The sequence below is a fragment of the Saprolegnia parasitica genome, assembly GCF_000151545.1.
Source record: "Saprolegnia parasitica CBS 223.65 unplaced genomic scaffold supercont2.9, whole genome shotgun sequence".
NCBI classification, from domain to species: Eukaryota; Oomycota; class Saprolegniomycetes; order Saprolegniales; family Saprolegniaceae; genus Saprolegnia; species Saprolegnia parasitica.
Window position 1 is genome coordinate 595,083 of NW_012156403.1, and position 18,927 is coordinate 614,009.

Here is an 18,927-nt window from a genome sequence, read left to right on the forward strand (position 1 = left end):
GCGAGGATGTCGATTTGCTATGATACTTGCCTTGCCCTCGACTGCACTGGGCACATTTGCTGGGCACTGCATCGTAGTGACTTGGGTGTCACTGCAGTTCCCCAACGCGACGGGATCAGGAGAGGAAGTGTCCCCAGGAACCACTGACTTCACAACCCACCTCATTGGAATGCATGTCAATGAACAAGCATTGGGACGCAGTACTTGGCGCGAGCAATACACAGAACACAGGGCAGTGAGGAACGGAAATGCACCATGACGGTGTTGTTGGTTAACCTCGTCGAGGGATTACTGTCCAATCGAGACCTGCATCGACACCACGTCGGGTAAAACCCCTTTGTCCCATTTATCCCACATGGAGATCAACCCATCCACCCAAGATTCGGCCAGTCACTCTCCTGCTCGGCGAAACCTCTGCGCCAAACTTGGAATCTCGGCACTCATCCGGATACGCCACGCCACACCGCGCGCTGATTGGTTCCTGGCACAGCGGCGGGTCGCGCACGGCACGCTCCGATTGGCCCCTGCTCACATGCGACAGCCCCAAATAAATTGACCAATCATATGGTGCGAGACTGAAACCGCCGTTTCACGCTGGCACGCGCGCACCTGACGTTCACCCTGCCTGTGGCCTCGTCGCCTTATGCGATGCAGTCCATTGTCAACCTTCACAGTACTACCAGCGCAATAGCAGATACGAGCTTGGGCTCGCAGCGTCGCAAGGGAATAGAAAGACGGCGTCTCTGCTGACCGTCTGAACAGCAGGAATTGGCATCTCGTGATTCGCCGAGACGCATTTCGTCGCTTCTACTGTATGTCCTCACTGAGGACATACAATGACTCGTCTACTGCACTGTCTACTACAGGGGCTCTCGCAACCAAGTCGACCGAGCTCAAGTCAAGAAGGAGAAGGTGTATGCGTCCACATAGCCCGTTGTCGTCGGTTTCCTAACCGCAGGCGACGGTCAGTGTATGTCGCGCGTCACAAGTTCGCGCACTTGCGGAGCACGGTACGCTCGAATCCACTTCATGCGCATGGGACCACATGCTGCCGTGCTTGCGATCCTCGCCGCCATCTGCTATGGCCTCGTGCGTGGAGACCTCGCGCTGACCGCCGTCGTCGACGCCGAGATCCACGCGCTCGAGGAGGTCACAACGCTCCTTGAGACGCGGCGAGGCCTTCTCCATGCGCTTACCACCAACGCGTCCGTGCCAATTGCGTCTGCGCCCGACCTCTTTCTCGATGAGGCCGCCCACCGCTTTGGCCAGCGCGTGAGCCACACAGAGCTCATCTCGCTGCGCGTCAACAGCTACATGCAGCACCAGCGGGCAAAGCGCAAGCTCGATCCAGCCGGCGAGTTCTTGCACCTTCTCGCCGTCGTGCACGGGAATGGCTGGCTTCGTCTTGTGAATCCAGTGTCACTTGTAGAGGTGTGGGCGGTGCAGACGCATGTTCGCCATGCGACCGCGATCACGAGCATCAGTGGCAGTCGCAATGCCATTGCGCTTGTCGATGCTCATGGCGCTGTCACCGTCTTTGCCCTCCGCGTGTATGAGAACGGCCGGCTGGCGATGGGCGAATTCGTGCGGCGGCGACCGACCGACGCGCCTGTCTGTCTCGTCCACGCCGCGCCTTGCGTCGACGCGATCCTCGCGTCATCGGTGTACCGCCAATTGCACCCTCGCATGCCAGTATGGGTCACCAGCGCGGCACCACAAGGAGGCTATCACTACGAATTTGAGAGGCTGTACGCCACCAAGCGCTTTGCGGTGCCGATCGTGACGGCGTTGACGCAAACACACCACGACATGCACCTCGTGGTCGGCACTCATGACGCGCAGCTTCTCGTCTTCAATAAGCGCGGCGACCGTGTCCGACGCACGGAAGTGGACGGTCCGATCCGCGCGCTGACGCCGCTCACGGGCGGCTCTGTGGTGTTCGCCTTTAGCAATGCCCTTGGCATGGTCAACGTCAACGGCGACGGGACACCGCAGACCTGCGTTGGCTCCAAGGACGCGATTGTATCGCTTCTGCGAGATGCCCAGCGCCCGCTGATGCTCTTTGCCGGCACGAGTCGCGGCAATGTCTTGGTCTTGCACCTGCAGCGCCTCTTGGCGGCGGCGGGACGGACTGCGGCGTGCCACATTCTACACGAGCTCCGCCCAATGCATGAAGAAGCGGATGAGAACGACGTTGTGCCGCACTTGATGGCGTGGCGCAAGCATGTTTTCGTCGTGGCGCGCGATCAGTTGACAGGCTACCGCGTCGCGGACGACACTGCGATCCGCGTGCTACATCGCGAGTGGCCAGTCCCAGGCACTGCCGTTGCCGCGCAGCTGACTCGCGACGCGCCGAGTGAGGCGACCGCGGCGGTGCACTTTCTTCATTCCAACGGAACCCGCGACGTTGTTGTGCTCCAGCTGCTCCTCACCCACGAAGAAATGATGTACGACGTCACGTGGATTCGAACACCGTTGCTGGTACGACGCTGCAGATATCGCTTGGAGCTGAAGTCCCGTAGGTGCTTTGCGCAGGAGGGTTTATCGTGTGGCAGCGCAGTAAGAAGAAGAGCGCGGCAGCTGGCTCAGGTGTCGACGAAGCCGAGCTCATGCGCCTCGCCGAGCAGTTTGGTCACCGCTTCGGCGCGACCACATAATGTCAGCACAGCGGTCTTGCAATCCACTTCGGCGGACGCTGCGAGACCGATTCCCATCAACGACACCTTTCCACAGATGTCACTTGAAACTTTGATATTTGAAAGTGCAACGTGAGAGAACGATTACGCCGGCGTCGAACTATCGAGAAATCGTGCAAGGTGGTCTGTCTTGACAAAGAGCCGGGCCATCGCTGTTGGGCTCGGGTTGCGCACAACGACGACGTTTTCTGCGGTTTGCGGCGGCAGACGGATCCAGTCGTAGTGACCATACTCGCCTGACGTCGCAGCGTCAGCCGTCATCTCGACACTGCCGTCGACAATGAAGAATTCGTGACCGCCGGAGTTCCCCTTAAACTGATATGTGACACCTGGCGGCAAGTGCAGCATCCACGCCTTCTCGGACGTGGCCGGACTCGCGTACAAGCGCAGATACCGGCCACCGCCGTCGGTTGTCGTCCACTCGGGTGTCTCGTGTAGTGTGTCAACGACCGCGTGAGTGTCCTCGGGCGCCATCCAGCGCAGCTTGACGAGGATGAGACAGCCGTCGGGCCCGATGGACGGCGCGTGCACCGAACCGATGGCGTTGCGGACATACGTGCCGGCTGGGTAGACGCCAACGTCGTCGCGAAAGGTCCCTTGGAGCACGAGGAACTCTTCGCCCGCAGCGTGCGTGTGCGGCGGAAACGTCGAGTTGGGTGCGTACCGAACTAGCGTCGTCGCACGCGCGACCTCGTCGCCGTCGCGGTCCAGCATGCCTCGGAAGACGCCGGTCGCTGGCGATGGGAGATGGGACGTAGACAAGGCCAGCGTGGCGCACGACTGCAGCCTTTCGCAGGTTTGCAAACACTTGCATCGCCGTCCTGGTCAAGAGGCAAAATGTAATTGACGCCGAGCTGCCAGCCGAGTGCCTGGTCCACGGTGGAAGTCCTCGGATTTCGGCGTTCCGAGCGCGATGATTGGTCCATTTTGACTAGCATATCCGGCAACGTCAACTTCGCCGCATACCGGCATTGGTATTAGCGTAGCTCGCTCTGTATTAGAGCGACGTGGCACGAGATCCGCGGTGTTTCCGGTGCTCTTACGCGTGGGCACGCGTCGATCGATCCATGTCGGGCCTGCATGATACGAACTCCTGTCCCCAAAACTAGTACCAGTACATTTTTTATACGCGCGTCGAGCCGACCGGGTTGCAGCCTCGGAGCCATGCTGCTCCATGGTATCAATACTATTGTGTAACATTCATGTCCATTGTCCATCACCATCGTCGTCGTTGCTGCGTACGAGCGATGCCGCCTCTCGGCTCCGAGTGTTTTCCTTGGTTTTGATTGGCTAAAATCAGAGTCATAACGTGCGCTCATTGGTGGATGCTGCGCGACAGCCACCAATGCCGGCAACCAGTGGATTCACTTGCTCAACTCGGCGCGATTGGTCGTAGTCCAGGACACTTCAACCAGCAGCTACCATGTCGTCCGGGCTCTCGGCGCAATCGCTCAATGGCGTCAAGGTCTACAACCTCAGTGCCGGCAAGACGCTGCCGCAGTGGCTGGCGCAGAAGACCAAGAAGGCGCTGAGCCGCGACGAGGACTACCGCCGCCGCCTCGAGCTCGTCCAGGACTTTACGTTCCCGACGGCGTCGCACTGCGTGACCATGTCGCCCGACGGCAACTACATCATAGCCACGGCACGTACCCGCCGATTGTCAAGGTCTACGACGTTCGCGACCTCAGTATGAAGTTTGAGCGCCGCCTTGACAGCCAAGTGCTCAAGCTGTCTGCCTCTCGGAGGACTTTGGCAAGCTCGCGTTCCTTCAGATGGACCGCTCGATCGCGTTCCATGCGCCGTACGGTACGCATACCAACGTGCGCATCCCCAAGTTTGGCCGCGACATGGTCTACCACCGCGGCAACTGCGATATGTACGTTGGCGCGTCCGACGCTGAAATCTACCGCGTCAACCTCGACCAAGGCCAGTTCCTCGGCGGCCTCCAGACCAACATGCCGGCCGTCAACGTCGTCAAGCTCAACCCGGTCCACCAGCTCCTCGGCGCCGGCGGCGACAACGGCGTCGTCGAAATGTGGGATACGCGCAGCCAAGCGCGCGTGGGCTCGCTGAGCGTGTCGCCGGACGTGCCGATTTCGGCGCTCAACTTTGACACGGACGGCCTCACGTTCGCGGTGGGCACGCACACTGGCGAAGTCCGGCTCTACGATCTGCGGTCGTCGACGCCGCTCCTCACCAAGCAGCACCAGTACGAGCTGCCGATCGTCGACGTGACGTTCCACGAAGGGCCGTCCAAGCAAGTGCTCTCGTCGGACGCCAAGTGCATCAAGATCTGGGACAAGACCGATGGCAAGCTCTTTACGAACCTTGAGACGTCGGCCGATATCAACGACGTGTGTGTCGTGCGTGGCGGCGCGGGCATGTCGGGCGTTCTCATGGTCGCTGGCGAGCAGGAGCGCGTCATGTCCTACTACATTCCCGAGCTCGGGATTGCGCCGAAATGGTGCTCGTTCCTCGACAACCTCACGGAAGAGCTCGAAGAGGAAGCGTCGTCGACGGTGTACGACGACTACAAGTTTGTCACGCGGGCCGAGCTCTCGACCCTCGGCTTGGACCACATGATTGGCACGCCGTTGCTCAAGGCGTACATGCACGGCTTCTTCATGGACGCCCGACTGTACGCCAAGGTGTCGGCGGTCGCTGCGCCGCTCGCGTACGACGCATGGCGCAAGGCCAAGGTCCAGGAAAAGGTCAAGGAGAAGCAGGCCAACCGAATCACGATCCAGCGCCGTCTCCCCAAGGTCAACCGCGCGCTCGCCGAGCAACTCGTGTCGGGCAAGAAATCCAAGAAGCCCAAAAAGTCTGGCGACGACGACGACGAGCTCGACGTCGAGGCGCCCGAGCCCGACTTTGCCAACCCGCTCGGCGACGACCGCTTTGCAAAGATGTTCACGTCGACCGACTTTCAGGTCGACGAAGAGTCCGAGACGTACCGCGCGATGCACCCGAACGCGCACCTCACGAAGCGCAAGAAGGACGAAGACATGGACAGCGACGACGACGGCGAAGATGAAGACGAAGAGGAAGGCCGCTTCGACTTGGTTGACGATGAAGTGGAAGGTCGCCCGAGCGACGCGTCGTCCTCGGAAGAAGAAGAGGACGAGGACGAAACACCCAAGGCCAAGAAGGCGCCGGCGCCCAAAAAGGCGTTGCCCAAGTTTTACGAGCTCGCCAAGGGCGAGTCGATTCGCAACGTGGTCGGGCTCGGGTCGGCGGCCGACAAGGACGCGCAGCGCGAGCGGCGCAAGCTCACCAAGCTGCCGCTGGCCGAGCGCATCAAGCTCGAAAAGGTCAAGGCCACCGAGCGCAGCGTCATGAAGAACGTCCAGGGGGCCGGTATGGTCCGTGAGATGACGTACATGCCGCACAGCAACCACACGCGCAAGGTCGAGAAACCCGATGCGCGCAAGAAGCGTGGCGTTGGCGAACTCAATCTCAAGGGTCCTCAAAAGCGCTTCCGGCGGTAAATAGACTAACCACGGCTCCATATATAATACTTAAGTCCCAACTCGTCGAATTAGCTGCGGAGCTTGTGCACAAAATTGTGGATCGTATTGTCAATGCGCTTGAACGGGTGCTTGAGGCAAATCGCAATCTTCTCGGCAAACTGCGCGTGCGCCTCGACGTCCGTGAGACCTAGTGCAACGTTCGTCAGCACTATGTCGTGAAACGTACTCGTGTCCATGGCTTGCACGAGGTGCTGGAGGTCCGTGCCGTCCGTGAGCTCGGGCATGCCCGCGGGCAGCATCATAAGCAGCAGCGTCGTCAGCAAATGCGTGTGCTTGCGAATGCTGTTGAAGGCCTCTCCGCAGGTCGAGACAAAGAGCGCGTACGTCTCGGCGTCGACGCCGCCGAGCACGTGCGCCATTTCCTTTGTAAACACAAACGGCGTCTTCTCGCGCTTGATGTTGAGCTACAAAAAAGCATCGTTCCAACTTCAGGTCGACACCTTGTGTTCACTACCTGATACTTGAAGTGGCCGAGTATGTGCCCGAAGTCAATGTGAAAGTACCGACCGGCCGTCGTCATCTATCGAAATAGTGTCAACGTACGTGGCATGGATCGATCTCACGTCGATCATAGTACCATGATGTTGTCGTTGTGCCGGTCGCCAATGCCAAGCACGTACGTCGCGACGCAGTAGCCTGCGCACGACCGCCGAAAGAGATCGACGGCCGACGCCAGCGACGTTGCGTCGCGGTTGTGGTGTTGGATCCAGTCGAGAAAGCTCGCCTCGTGGAGCGGTCCGAAGACGCCGTTGCGGTGATGAATGTCGGCGGTCGTCACGGCCTCCGTGACCACCTCGAGGATGCCGGTAAACGGTGACGTTGCGACGCACCGGTACGGTTTGAGGCACAGATCGAGGCCGTCGTCTTGCCAAATCGACTCCATGAGGCGAAACATCTCGAGCGTGAGCTGGTCTTGGCGCACGTCGTCGCCGGCCTTGTAGATGACTTCGATCGGCTCGCCCGTCGGGTCGGCGTTCTCAAACACGAGCCAAAGGGGCAATTTGGCCGACGACATGACGCGGCACTGGTCCACGAGGAGCGCGCCAACCTCGACGCGCGGGTCGATGGGCAATTGGTACGACGGAGGAAGAAGCACGTTGAGGTCCGAGAGCATGTGCCGCAGCTGCACCGTCACCTCGTGCATGCTCGCGTTGGCCTTGAGCTTCTTGACGCGCTTGGCGATGCGGTGGAGCTCGCCTTCGGGCGAGAAGAGCGCCTCTTGCAGCGACAGAATCGACGCCATGGGTTTCGAGACAACTGCAAGGTACGCGTCGAGCACGAGCCGGAACCGCTCCGACCAGCGCGCCACGTACGTCTCCACCTTGAGCGTCCAAAAGAGCGCAAACCCAATCTGAGACGGGTTCACGAGAGCACGCTCAATGAGCCACGTCACGAGCTGCGACGTCGCGTACGGTTCCCACTTGATGGCTTGGACTAGTCAAAAGAGAACGTCCATGGGCCATGGTTTATCGACACACATGTCGACTTACCGAGCTGCGGCAGGATGCTCGCGAGCGTGAGGTCGTCCATGGCCCCCATCTTTGTGAGCGCGAAGCGCCGGACCGCGCCCATGTGGGCAAACTCGGCGTCGAGGAGCGCGAGGTACCCGGAAATGTGCGCCGGACTCGACCACTTGGGCAGCAGCTCGAGCATCTCGTTGCGCTGGCTCGCCTCGCTCCACGTGAGGCACGATAGCACGCGCGGCAGCACAAAGAAATGGCTCACGACAAACGACCGGTGGCTCCAGAGCAGCGACTTCTGGTAGCTCGAGAGCCGGTACAGCGGGTCTTGCTCAATGAGAGCGAGGAGCGAGCTCAGGGCTGCCATGGTTGCGCCCGTCGAGATGGTGTGGGCCATGTACGCCGACGACGACGACGACGTGGATCCCGACGTGTCGACCGCCATCTCCGAGAGCGACCCGGACGACGACCAAATCGTCGAGCACGAAGAGAGACGCATCGAGCCACGGACGTTGTTCATAATGTCTTGCGTGTGCGGGATGCTAAGGCGCTCGTCGGGCTCGGGCTTGTTGGCGTCGAGCATGCTGCTGCGGAGCGTCATCGTGTCTTCGAGCCGGCGCTCCCACATCATATCGGCCGTCTTTTGGATGACGACCGAGATCAAGTGCATCCAATCGTCGCGTTCTTGCTTGGTCGGCGCCCGCAACACGATCGACTTGGTCTTTTGATACCGCAGTGTCACCGAGAAGCACCACGTTTGGTACTCCTTTTTCGTGCTCTTGTTGACGGGAAACGACGTGTACGTCTGGTTGAGCTTATCGGCGGTCGTGACGGTCGCACCCGAGAGCGAGACCGAGACGGACCGGATCGAGTGGCGCTTCTCCGACATGCAGAGGCAGCACGTGTCGCCGTTGAGTGCAAACCAGCGCTCCTTCCAGACGTGCCACGGTCGTGCACTGAGCTTGGCGAGCGCGCCCTCCTTGAGCACCGACGGCTCCGAGATGGTGAAAAACGACTGACCCAGCATCGAGAGGTTCGTGTCGCTGAGGCTCGCGCGGATGCTACTCCGGCGCATCGACGGCGTCGGCGAGTACTTGACGTGGGACATGGGCGCCGAGCAAAACTCGACCTGCGAGCCATCGATCGTTTGAAACAATAGATGGCAAGATAACAGTACCTGCATGTAGCCTTGGCCCGCTTCGACGCCGCACGGTAGCGGGCCTGTCTTGAGGTCGGCCAAGTTGTCGTAGAGTGCGAGGGACCGGTCGCCTTGCACCATCATGCCATGGACGTCAAACAAGTGGCAGCCCGTGCTCGCAATCTTCTCGCAGTGCGCATCGTCTGACGCGTCACTCTTATCAAAGAAGGATGTATCGATAGAAATCTACCTTTGGCGATCAGATACTGCTTGGACGCTGCGTAAATGGTGCACACGAGGCGGAGCGACCGTGCCATTTGGGACGGCGGCAGCGACAGCGGGTACCACACAAGCGGCGCAAACTCGGCCGTGCACAGCGCGCCATGGGGCGTCAGCTCCGTGAGGTCCGTTTCAAACCGCGAGCTCTCGACGGCCTTGGCACCGTCAAGGAGCTGCAGTCGCACAAAGATAAACCGGTGCACAATCGGCTTGGCCCTGAGTTTGACCTCGCGCCGCGTTCGGTCGCGGTACAGCGTCGTCGGCGACACGTTGGCGAGCCGGTGGATGCACAGCTGGAGTGGCTCGTCAACGTCGGCGCTCTTCTGCGTTGGCCCGTCGGGCGACGGCAAGAGGTAGCTCTCGGCGACCGACGCGACGCGCGGCGACAAGAGAGGGGCAAACGCCAGCGGGAGGCTCAGCGGCTTCTTATCGAGCGTCGAGACGTGGACAAAGGTGAGCCGGAGCGTCTTCTTCTGGAGCTGGCACTCGCGCACCGACTGGTAGTCGACGATCGGGCGCAGCCAGTCGAGAAAGTAGTCGCGAAATCCCGTGAGCTTGAGCACGTACTCGTGCTCGGGGTGGAGCAAACTTTTCCGGCGGCGCTGCTGGTGAAACAGCAGTAAAATGTGGCGAATGCACTCGCCGACCGTCGATGTCGGCGACAGGACTGTGTGCAAGTCGCCTGCCTTGGCCGGCGTTGCTTCCATCTGTACATGCATCGATCGTCCAAATATATCCGAGATCTGAGATCGAATGTACTACCTCGAGTTGCTGGATGCGGCGCCGAAAGACCGCGTGGACGCGCTGGTAGGGAATGAAGCGGCAGAGCTCCGAGATCCAGCGCATGTAGTCTGCATCCGTCTCGGCGACCAAGAGCAAGGACGAGGTCAGCGTCACGAGCACGATGCCAAAGTGCTCCATCGGCGACGGCATGACAGTCGAGACGTCGTCGAGCACCAAGAGCACCTTTTGCTTGGCAATGTCCGACTTGGCGTAGTAGAGAAACTTGTCGCGGATCTCGACAAACCGGCGCTTGAGTTTGAGTTTCTTGTCCGTCTGCTGCTTGGTGTGCAGGTGGAGCCAGCCGCTCGTGCCTCTCGTCGCGTGCGCAGCACTCGGGCTCATGGCCACGACGGGCGTCGTCATGTGGGATGGGAACTGCACGATGGACGTGATGAAGTGGTCGCTCGCGTAGCGGGACCGGCCCTGGACGTACTGGGGCACGTTGGCGCGGAGCGTCTGCTCCTCGTCCGAGAGCTGCTTGGCGACGCGGGCGGCGACGACGTGGACGTCGCGGAGGAGCGCGCGGGCCTCGGTCGTGGCCTCCTTCTGCATCTCTGGTTAGGCGAGCGGGCCCTCGGGTGATATGAATTGACACGACGCGTGAATAATATTCGAACCAACGCCGCCGAGATTCGTGCCTCTACCAAGCCGCGCCACAAATAGCACCCAAATGCCAAATATAGTGTTCAATACAACCGTTTGAAACACGGCGGCGTCGCATAGTGTATGCAAAATATGGAAACGAGCGCGCTCTGTTGACGTTCGACCATCCCCAAAAGTGGCGTTGCGCCACAATTAACAATTGAGTTTCAATTTCGGCCAAACAAAATAGGCGGTGGCGACCGAGTAGCTTGGCGCCATGTGATCCGTGACGAGCCGAGGTCCTCAATGAAACCGCGTGGTTGAGTTTTGAGTTTCATGACATACGATGCTATAGATAGAGCTACCGGCCGCAAAACTCAAACTCAACGGCGAACCGACAGCATGCGTGTCACGACGCGACCTCAACCCGCGGATCTCTTCTCGTTGGGGAGAAGACGGCGACGATGAATCTGGTCAAGAAGGCTCCTTTGCCCCATTTCCAGTTTTTCAGTGAGAAGCCAGAGGTGAGAAGCCAGAGGCAAGTTCCATGCCGCCGACGGGCCACTTGTCATCTTGCGACTGATCCCTCCTTCCGCTGGCACTGCTGTATTTTGAGCAGGGATGTGCACTCTATCATACGTACTTTAGCATAGACCATCGAATGGATGGTGATAGATGTTTGCTACATGGCTTAGATGTCGCGTAGCGACGGTATGCAAGAGCTACAAGCGACAACAATCAAGATGTGTCAATTGATGATGGTACCGTTGGTGTACGGAGGAGCTACTACTACTGTGCGCGAGCTGTGAGGCAACCAAAGGGGTGGCGGCAAGAGCTGGCTTACCCGACTCACGTTGGGTTTCTGATCGACCGACTGAAACCGCGCATGGCAAGCTCGGCAAGGTGGCCGTCACGTGTCGTATCGATTGGAGAGGCTTTCAATTCAAATCCAGAAGCCAACAGCGTAGCCAACGGTGTGGGGATGCCGGTGTGTTCCCAGAACAAACGGTGGTGACGACAGCGCTGGACGACTGCACCGCGCCCTCGGAGATGTGCTATCTCGTGTAGATTCAGACGGGGTTGACATTGTAAGATCTCGGACGATGGTCAATGGTGGGACGGGAATACCAACCGAGGTGTTTTCTTGGTGGCGTGGGCGCTGCTGTACAGCTCTCCTAGCGACATCGTCTGGAAATAGCGCGTGCGACCCGAAACCCACACGTTAAACATACCAACCGATTAAACAATTTACATTAGCCGACGGCGAGGGTGCCCTTCCCCCTCATCACACATCAAACAAAACGTGCACCGCTCCACACCGCCACGGTGTCACGCACTTGGCCTACGATCATGTCTGCTTCGCAACTCCTCGGCACACTGAATTGAATAGCATGGGCTCAGAACGCTGGGGCCGTGCAGATTCCTTCATGCTCGTACTATCAGTGAGTCTTGCGGACGGACCATTTCCGCTGTCTGGGTACAAGGGAATTCTATTCTCTAGTCTATCAGTGAGTCTTGGACCATTTCCGCTGTCTGGGTACAAGGGAATTCTATTAGCTTTCGAGGCGGCAGGCACAACAACCGCAAGCAAGAGAAATATTTTCACCATTTTCCGCGAATTTTTCAAATTTTGTGGGTGTGCGTTTCCCTTGATCCTGCCGTGAAATGTGCAGCATCCAACCAAGAGCGTTGATACAACTACGTGGCGGCTGAGTCTGGACGACTGGTCATATGGGAAGAAGCATGGGGCAACAGAGCACACCTCCGGTCGCGATCAAGGCTGTCGCGCGTCTTCCTATGGGTCTCCTGGCCTTGAACTCGTCGCAGGTTGCCTCAATGGCCGCCGAACCGATGTACCCTTGCTTGCGCGGGTACCTCCGCAAGCGCGGAAAGCTGCACACAGCGTTCAAGCAGCGGTCGTTTGCTCTCGCAGACCGCGTCTTGACGTATTCGAAGCGCACGCTCTTTGGTAAGGACCAGATCCGAGGCACGATTCGTCTGGATGCAGTCTCGAGCGTGCGACCAGCCACCGAGCGCACGCTGGAGCTCGTGACGCCCACGCGGACGTGGCACCTCCAAGCCGCAACTGACGCCGAGTACGAGGAGTGGGTCCGCGCGATTTGTCACTCGGTGAGCTTTGACGTCGTCGACCGGTTCTACCGGCGCATGCTGCAGCTCGCAGAAGTGAGTGACGCCGCGCTCAACGCTGTGCAACTCGTGGTGCTACCCATGTACACGGTGGGCGAGACGATCGAACACATTTTCGAGTGCTACAAGTGCAAGCTCGGCCGTGTGCCGCTGCACCCGTACAAGCTCAATGACTATGTCCTTCTCGTTGACGGCCACGACTACTTGGCTGACTGGAGCCAATACTTGGATGGCCACCCGCACGTGCGAGCGTGCTGCACAACCAAGAAGACTCTCTGCCTCACAGTCGTTTCTGCGTCCGACGTGCATGGCGACGTAGGGCCGAGTTGTGTGGGCTGGTTTTAGCAAGGGATGCGCGCTGGCTTTAAGGCACGTTGTGTAATGTACATTGTCCTGTGGCGAAGAAGAGTCGGCTGTACTTTGCACATATCGCACCAGCGTCGCACCTAGTGCGTGGATAGCAACAATCACCAGTACCATACGATCGGCAAGTCGGATTCAACATGATTTAAGGTCTGACGCGCCACACGCATCCCTGACGACTGGATTTTGCACTCGCCGACCGAGAACGCGACGGCATGGCCAACCGCGACGTAAAATTGTCGGGCGACTGCAGATGCACAAAGCCTGGATGGCATAAAGCATCCCAGTAGCGTATTTGCCCCGTCTCCAACCGCACGCAGGGCTCTCATTGATCCGATGCGTCAGCATGACAACCGGACTGCAGTCCTTCAAGCGACCCGCGAGAGACACAAGAGCTCACCCAACACGAAATTGGCGCCCAATTTGAAGGGGCCAAGTGCTGAAGCCGGTCGTACGTACTGTTGACGAGATGCTTGACGGTACATTACGTATTCTGGACGCTCGTTTTGCCACGTCATCGGACCCCAATTCGTACAATCGTCTGGTATCGCGTCTCGACCGGCACGCTGGTTGGATCGTTACCCACACCACACGCACCTGATGCAGAAATCTACGGTCCTCCTGATCCGCCATCAAAAGGTGTCTGTGTACGTGGCAGCTTGCGAGTGCAGACCGTTACATATTCCTTTCCTCCTGTCCATCCATTTCCCAAACGTCGTTTCACAAACCTGTGCAACCATGGTGCATGCGACACGGTCGTCTTCATCGCGCGCATGGTGTAGACGCACCGCACCGCCATTCGATTTCTAGCTTGACCTACTGGTCCCTTTCCTGTATCATCATCACCATCGTCACCGTGGAGCGGGACTTTGCTTGGATTCCACGCATGCGACTTGTACCGCAGCTACCGAGCATACTTTTCTCCAAATATAAGCGCAACCGGCGACTGGAATCGGCTTGGATGATCGGGATGATGGATGTCACAAATCAGACGGTCACTGAATCCCAAGTTTACCTTTACCAACGCTAACACAGTGGCTAACGTTATGTCCCGAAGAAGTCTCGTCGCTCTGTGGAAGTCCGACCGATCCCTCTGCCTCGATTTGTTGATGTTCTCGCGCACGACATGCCGAGGCTTGTGGGTACTCTGATGATGGTTGTGGCGGCTGCACCGACGGTTCTCGAAGCTTGCTTGTTGCGTTTCGACGTGCAGTCACTCGGCTTCTTCCTCACAAACCCGTCCTTTCTCGGCTTGGCCCCATGGACGACATGCGCATTGTCCGCCCTCATGACGACGATCGGATAGGGCAGGTCTACTATAGGATAGTTGTATTTAGGACAATAAGCAAGAACGGTCTCTACCAGACCAAAGCAACTGGTGCGCCGGTGGATTGGTGGGTGGATTGTGCAAACATCGTATTCTCGCAGAAAAACACGCAACTCTAGCACTGGAGCCATCTCACGGACGTACCATATCGGCGATACGAGGCCAAGGACAAGCAGGAAGCGTAGCAGAGGTAGATGGATCGTACAATGTGGCCAGCACTTGCTTGCGACGAGAGCCCGCGCGTCTTTTACGTGTCCGGATACGATACCCTATATCCGGATGCGAGGGTTGTCAGCGTCGTGTCACGGCCGAGGTCAATTTCGATTTGGGGACTGGCTAGGCGCCTGGACGAGGCAGCGCAGATGGTGTCGAACCAAGACAGCATGGCCAGCAGCCGGAGCTCGATGGCGAGCTACTCGATGGCCGCCTCCGCGCGAACGCCGAGCTTCTCCGACCTCAACCCGTTCGCGCACCACGGCCGGCGCGAGTCGTCGCGCTGGCAGCCGGTACCGGGCCTCGTGCACTCGAAGGAGACGCTGGCCTTTCGTCAAGCCGTTGGCGAGATTCTCGAGGCGGTGCACGGCCGCGTCTCGCCCGAGACGCTCGAGATCCGCGCCAACACGCCGGAATACCGCCTCGAGAAGGACGATTGGCTGGCCCACGCCAACACCAAGATGAACATCACGCCGACGCTCAAGACCGTCGCGCGGCTCCCGATGGGTCTCCTTATCTTGGACCCGAACACGTCGGTGCTGCCCGACACGATGGGCGTGACGATGGCAGGGTACCTCGAGAAGCGCGGCGAGACCAACACGGCGCTCCAGCGGCGCTACTTTGTGCTCGAGAACCGCGTCTTGACGTACCACAAGCGCGACCTCTTCGGTCGCGAGAAGCCGAAAGGCAGCATCAAGCTCGACAATGTCTCGTCCGTGCGGCCCGGCTCGACGGCGCAGACGAACCGCATGATCGAGCTCGTCACAACCGAGCGCACGTGGTACTTGCAGGCCGAGACCGACGGCGAGTACGACGAGTGGGTCCGCGCGCTCTGCACGTCGGTTAACTTTCTCTCGGTCGACGGCTACTACCGGCGCATGCTGCAGCTCGCCGAGGTGAGCGTCTCGGGCCCGAACGAGGTGCGCATGGTGACGTTGGCCAACTACACGGTCGGCGAGACGGTCGAGCACATCTTCGAGTGCTACAACAACATGCTGGACGCGGCGCCACTGCATCCGCACGACCCGAAAGAGTACGTGCTCAAGATCACGGGGTTCCGCGACTATATGATCGACCGCAACCAAGAAGTCGGCAACTACCAGCACGTGCGCGAGTGTCTCCTCACAAAAAAGACACTCTGTCTTACGCTGGTCCACCAGAGCAAGATCAAGGAGGCGCTGCTCAAGCGCGTCGACTTGCGTCCGATCGACCTGCTCTCGCGGCCCCATCGATCGACGCGGCCCAACTACACGACGCTCGGCGGCGATTGGACCGACGCCAACAACCAAACCGATGACGCCAGCAGCGTCGGCAAGAGCTGTCATTACCGCGAGCCGCTCCGGTTCTGCATCAACCGCGTGCTCAACGTTCCGACGTACACGACGCACTTGGCGCGCACGGCGCACGAGATGGGGGTCGAGCAGCGCCCGCTCTTGTATTCCAACTGCGTTGTGACCATCGAGCTCTACAACGCGGGCTCGCGCCTCGAGCTCGTTGGCGAAACCTCCGACATTCGGCTCAAGGGCCTCCCGCCGCGCGGCAACCCACCGGTGAAGTCGCTCATCGGGCTCTGGCTCGAGCCCCGCTGGTTCCGCACCAAGATGAAGATTTGCGAGATCCCACGCACGGCGCGGCTCGTCTTGACGGTGTACGGCGTCAGCGTCGGCGCCGGTCGCCCGTCCGCCAGCAACAATAACAACGTCGAGCGCGAGCGCATCCTGACGACGGGTATCAACATCTTTGACGTCGACGGGCTCATCGTGCAAGGCGAGCAGTACGTGCAGCTGCTCGAGAACCTGTACCAGTGCCACCGCGGGCCCGTGCCGCACGTCGTCGACCCGGACATGCCGCTCCTCCACGTACCTATCCTTGTCCCGCATGCCGTGACACTCAGCTGCTGTCGTGATTAGATGTCGCTGGCCCAATACCACAGCGAGATCGAGTTTGACTGGAGCACGGTCAATGCGAGCGGCGACTTCCCAAGCAGCGCGAGCCAGCAACGGCTCTCGTCGATCGAGTCGCTGGAAAAATCCGGCTGGCTCCGCAAAACCGGCAAGATGCACACGTTCACGTCGTGGCAGCGCCGGTGGTGCGTGCTCAGCCAAGACACCGCGACGCTCTCGTACGGCGAACTCCAGAACGGCCCGGCCAAGCACCACATCCCGCTGACGAACGCAGCCATCATCCTCGCGGACGAGCTCAACGAAAAGATCACGTCTGTGCTCACGGTCTCGACGCGCCGCGAAGAAGAGACGTACGTCTTCAAGGTCAAGCCCGCCGACACGACGCGTGAGTACATTTTCAGTGCCAACAGCCGCCAAGAGCGCCAGGCGTGGGTCAGCGCGCTGCGTATTTTGGCCAACGCCGACGTCTCGGACGACGAGCAGAGCCGCAGCAGCGATGCGCGCTCGAGCCCGCGCCGATCGATCACGTCGCGCATGACCACGTCCCAGGAAGGCCTCGAGCGCGCGCTGGACGAGCTCCGGACGCTCATCGACCACGACCCGCTCTACCGGCTCAATTCGTTCCAGAAGAGCATCATGTGGGCGTCACGACGGGACTTTATGAACTCATTTGCGTACCTGCCGCGCGTGCTCACGTGCGTCAACTGGTCCAACGCCGACGACATCAAGGAGATTGTGAGCCTCCTGTCCGAGTGGGCCGACCCGGCCAACCCCGCGGGCTACATTGAGCTCCTCGACATGGAGTTTGCGCACGAAGACGTCCGGCAGTTTGCCGTCGACAAGCTCGCCAAGATGGCCGACACGACGTTCAGCGTCTTCCTCCCGCAGCTGGTCCAAGCGCTCAAATTTGAGAACCACCACGTGTCGCCGCTGGCCAAGCATTTGATTGAGCGCGCGATCAAGAACCCAAACCAGATCGGCTTTGACCTTTTCTGGAGCATGAAGGTCGAGTCGTACAACGAGCAGTACAAGGAGCGGTACGGCCTCCTCCTCAACACGTACGTGGACGTGTGCTCGACCAAGATGCGCTCGATCCTCGAGCTGCAGGACAAGCTCTTCTCGGAGAAGGGCGTGTTTGAGCAGATTTGCCAAGAAATCAAGACCCTCCGCACACAAACAAGTCGATGGACGCGATGAAGGCGCTCTTGCATCAGCGCCTCGACGAACTCAACGAGTCGCTCCAGTCGGCGTACCAGCTGCCGATTGATCCGCGTGTCGAAGTCCGCCGCATCGTGGTCAAGAAGTGCAAGATCATGTCGTCGGCCAAATTGCCCCTCTGGCTCGAGTTTGAAAACGCCGAGGAAGGCGGCGACCCGGTCATCATCATCTTCAAGGCCGGCGACGACGTGCGCCAGGACTGCCTCACGCTGCAGCTCATCCGCTTGATGGACGAAATGTGGCGCGACGAAGGCAAGGATCTCGCCATGGAGCCGTACAAGTGCGTCTCGACGGGCCCCATGACCGGTATCCTCCAAGTCGTCCAACACGCCATCACAACCGCGGCGATCCACAAGCGCGGTGGCGGCGTCACGGGCGCCTTCAACGACGCGTCCTTTTACGACTGGATTCAGGCCAACAACGGCGCGCCTGACTCGCGCAGCTACAAGGCGGCGGTCGAGCTCTTCCAGCGGTCGTGCGCCGGCTACTGCGTTGCGACGTACGTCCTTGGCATTGGCGATCGCCACAACGACAACATCATGGTACGTCGTCTGCTTTTGGTGTCTGTGCTCATGAGGATCGTCGTCTTTAGATGACACAAAAGGGCCGGTACTTTCACATTGATTTCGGCCATTTTCTGGGCTTTTCCAAGTATCAATTTGGTATCAAGCGCGAGACGACGCCGTTCGTGTTTACGCCCGAGATGGGCTACGTGCTCAGCGGCCCCGGCAAGCCCGACGGCAAGCCGATCGGGAAGCCGGACTTTGTGACGTTCCAAGCGCTTTGCGGCGAGTCGCTCAACATTGTGCGAAGGCATTTGCATTTGCTGGTCGCGCTCTTGCTGCTCATGATTCCGGCCGAGATGCCCGAGCTGCGTCAGCGCGAGGACATTAACCACATCGTGACGGTGCTCGCCGCCGACAAGCGCGACGAGGACGTGGCGAGTATGTTTGACGCGCTCATCGTGCAGTCCATGAAGAGCACGTTCAAGCGTGTCGACAACGCGTTGCACATTTGGAAACACAAATAAGACACGTGGCGTGAATCTAAATTCTTAGTGCATGCAACCACCCATCGTTGTCTTGTGCCTCGACTCCAGCGCGAGTCTGCTGTCGCAGCACGAGACCGTCTCGGGGTGACGGCCAGCGCTGCATGCCAGAGCCACGATCCGCGATCGCACATGACGTTGGCGGCATGGTGCAACCGAATTTATATCTTCGATGGCACCGTTTTGGGCGTTGGCTCTCCGTGGCTCCAAACGACGTTCCGTTCGTACAGTTATTTCT

At 59.5% G+C, this 18,927-nt stretch overlaps 6 protein-coding genes across 6 annotated transcripts; 4 read left to right on the forward strand and 2 right to left on the reverse strand.

The window, feature by feature from the left end:
- The first annotated feature begins 1,008 nt into the window (after positions 1-1,008).
- SPRG_03708 (hypothetical protein) lies at positions 1,009-2,731 on the forward strand. The gene is made up of 2 exons (XM_012342278.1): positions 1,009-2,481; positions 2,523-2,731. Exons 1-2 carry the CDS (start codon positions 1,030-1,032, stop codon positions 2,655-2,657), a joined length of 1,587 nt encoding a protein of 528 aa, XP_012197668.1. The 5' UTR covers positions 1,009-1,029; the 3' UTR covers positions 2,658-2,731.
- Positions 2,732-2,780: 49 nt separating this feature from the next.
- SPRG_03709 (hypothetical protein) lies at positions 2,781-3,442 on the reverse strand (the record flags this gene model as incomplete). The annotated part of the gene is made up of 1 exon (XM_012342279.1): positions 2,781-3,442. Exon 1 carries the CDS (start codon positions 3,408-3,410, stop codon positions 2,781-2,783), a length of 630 nt encoding a protein of 209 aa, XP_012197669.1. The 5' UTR covers positions 3,411-3,442.
- A 677-nt stretch (positions 3,443-4,119) lies between these two features.
- Positions 4,120-6,184, forward strand: SPRG_03710 (hypothetical protein; the record flags this gene model as incomplete). Its single annotated transcript, XM_012342280.1, has 2 exons — positions 4,120-4,383; positions 4,412-6,184. The coding sequence occupies 2 exons, from the start codon at positions 4,120-4,122 to the stop codon at positions 6,182-6,184; spliced, it is 2,037 nt and encodes a 678-aa protein (XP_012197670.1).
- Positions 6,185-6,201: 17 nt separating this feature from the next.
- SPRG_03711 (hypothetical protein) lies at positions 6,202-10,486 on the reverse strand. Its single transcript, XM_012342281.1, has 8 exons — positions 9,866-10,486; positions 9,075-9,810; positions 8,864-9,027; positions 7,717-8,815; positions 6,804-7,660; positions 6,681-6,746; positions 6,393-6,630; positions 6,202-6,353 (listed from the first exon to the last, which is right to left on the reverse strand). Exons 1-8 carry the CDS (start codon positions 10,436-10,438, stop codon positions 6,235-6,237), a joined length of 3,852 nt encoding a protein of 1,283 aa, XP_012197671.1. The 5' UTR covers positions 10,439-10,486; the 3' UTR covers positions 6,202-6,234.
- A 1,720-nt stretch (positions 10,487-12,206) lies between these two features.
- On the forward strand, positions 12,207-13,010 carry SPRG_03712 (hypothetical protein). Its single transcript, XM_012342282.1, has one exon. It carries the CDS (start codon positions 12,212-12,214, stop codon positions 12,959-12,961), a length of 750 nt encoding a protein of 249 aa, XP_012197672.1. The 5' UTR covers positions 12,207-12,211; the 3' UTR covers positions 12,962-13,010.
- A 1,622-nt stretch (positions 13,011-14,632) lies between these two features.
- Positions 14,633-18,713, forward strand: SPRG_03713 (hypothetical protein). The gene is made up of 3 exons (XM_012342283.1): positions 14,633-16,378; positions 16,430-18,183; positions 18,234-18,713. Exons 1-2 carry the CDS (start codon positions 14,669-14,671, stop codon positions 17,618-17,620), a joined length of 2,901 nt encoding a protein of 966 aa, XP_012197673.1. The 5' UTR covers positions 14,633-14,668; the 3' UTR covers positions 17,621-18,183; positions 18,234-18,713.
- The last annotated feature ends 214 nt before the right edge of the window (positions 18,714-18,927 follow it).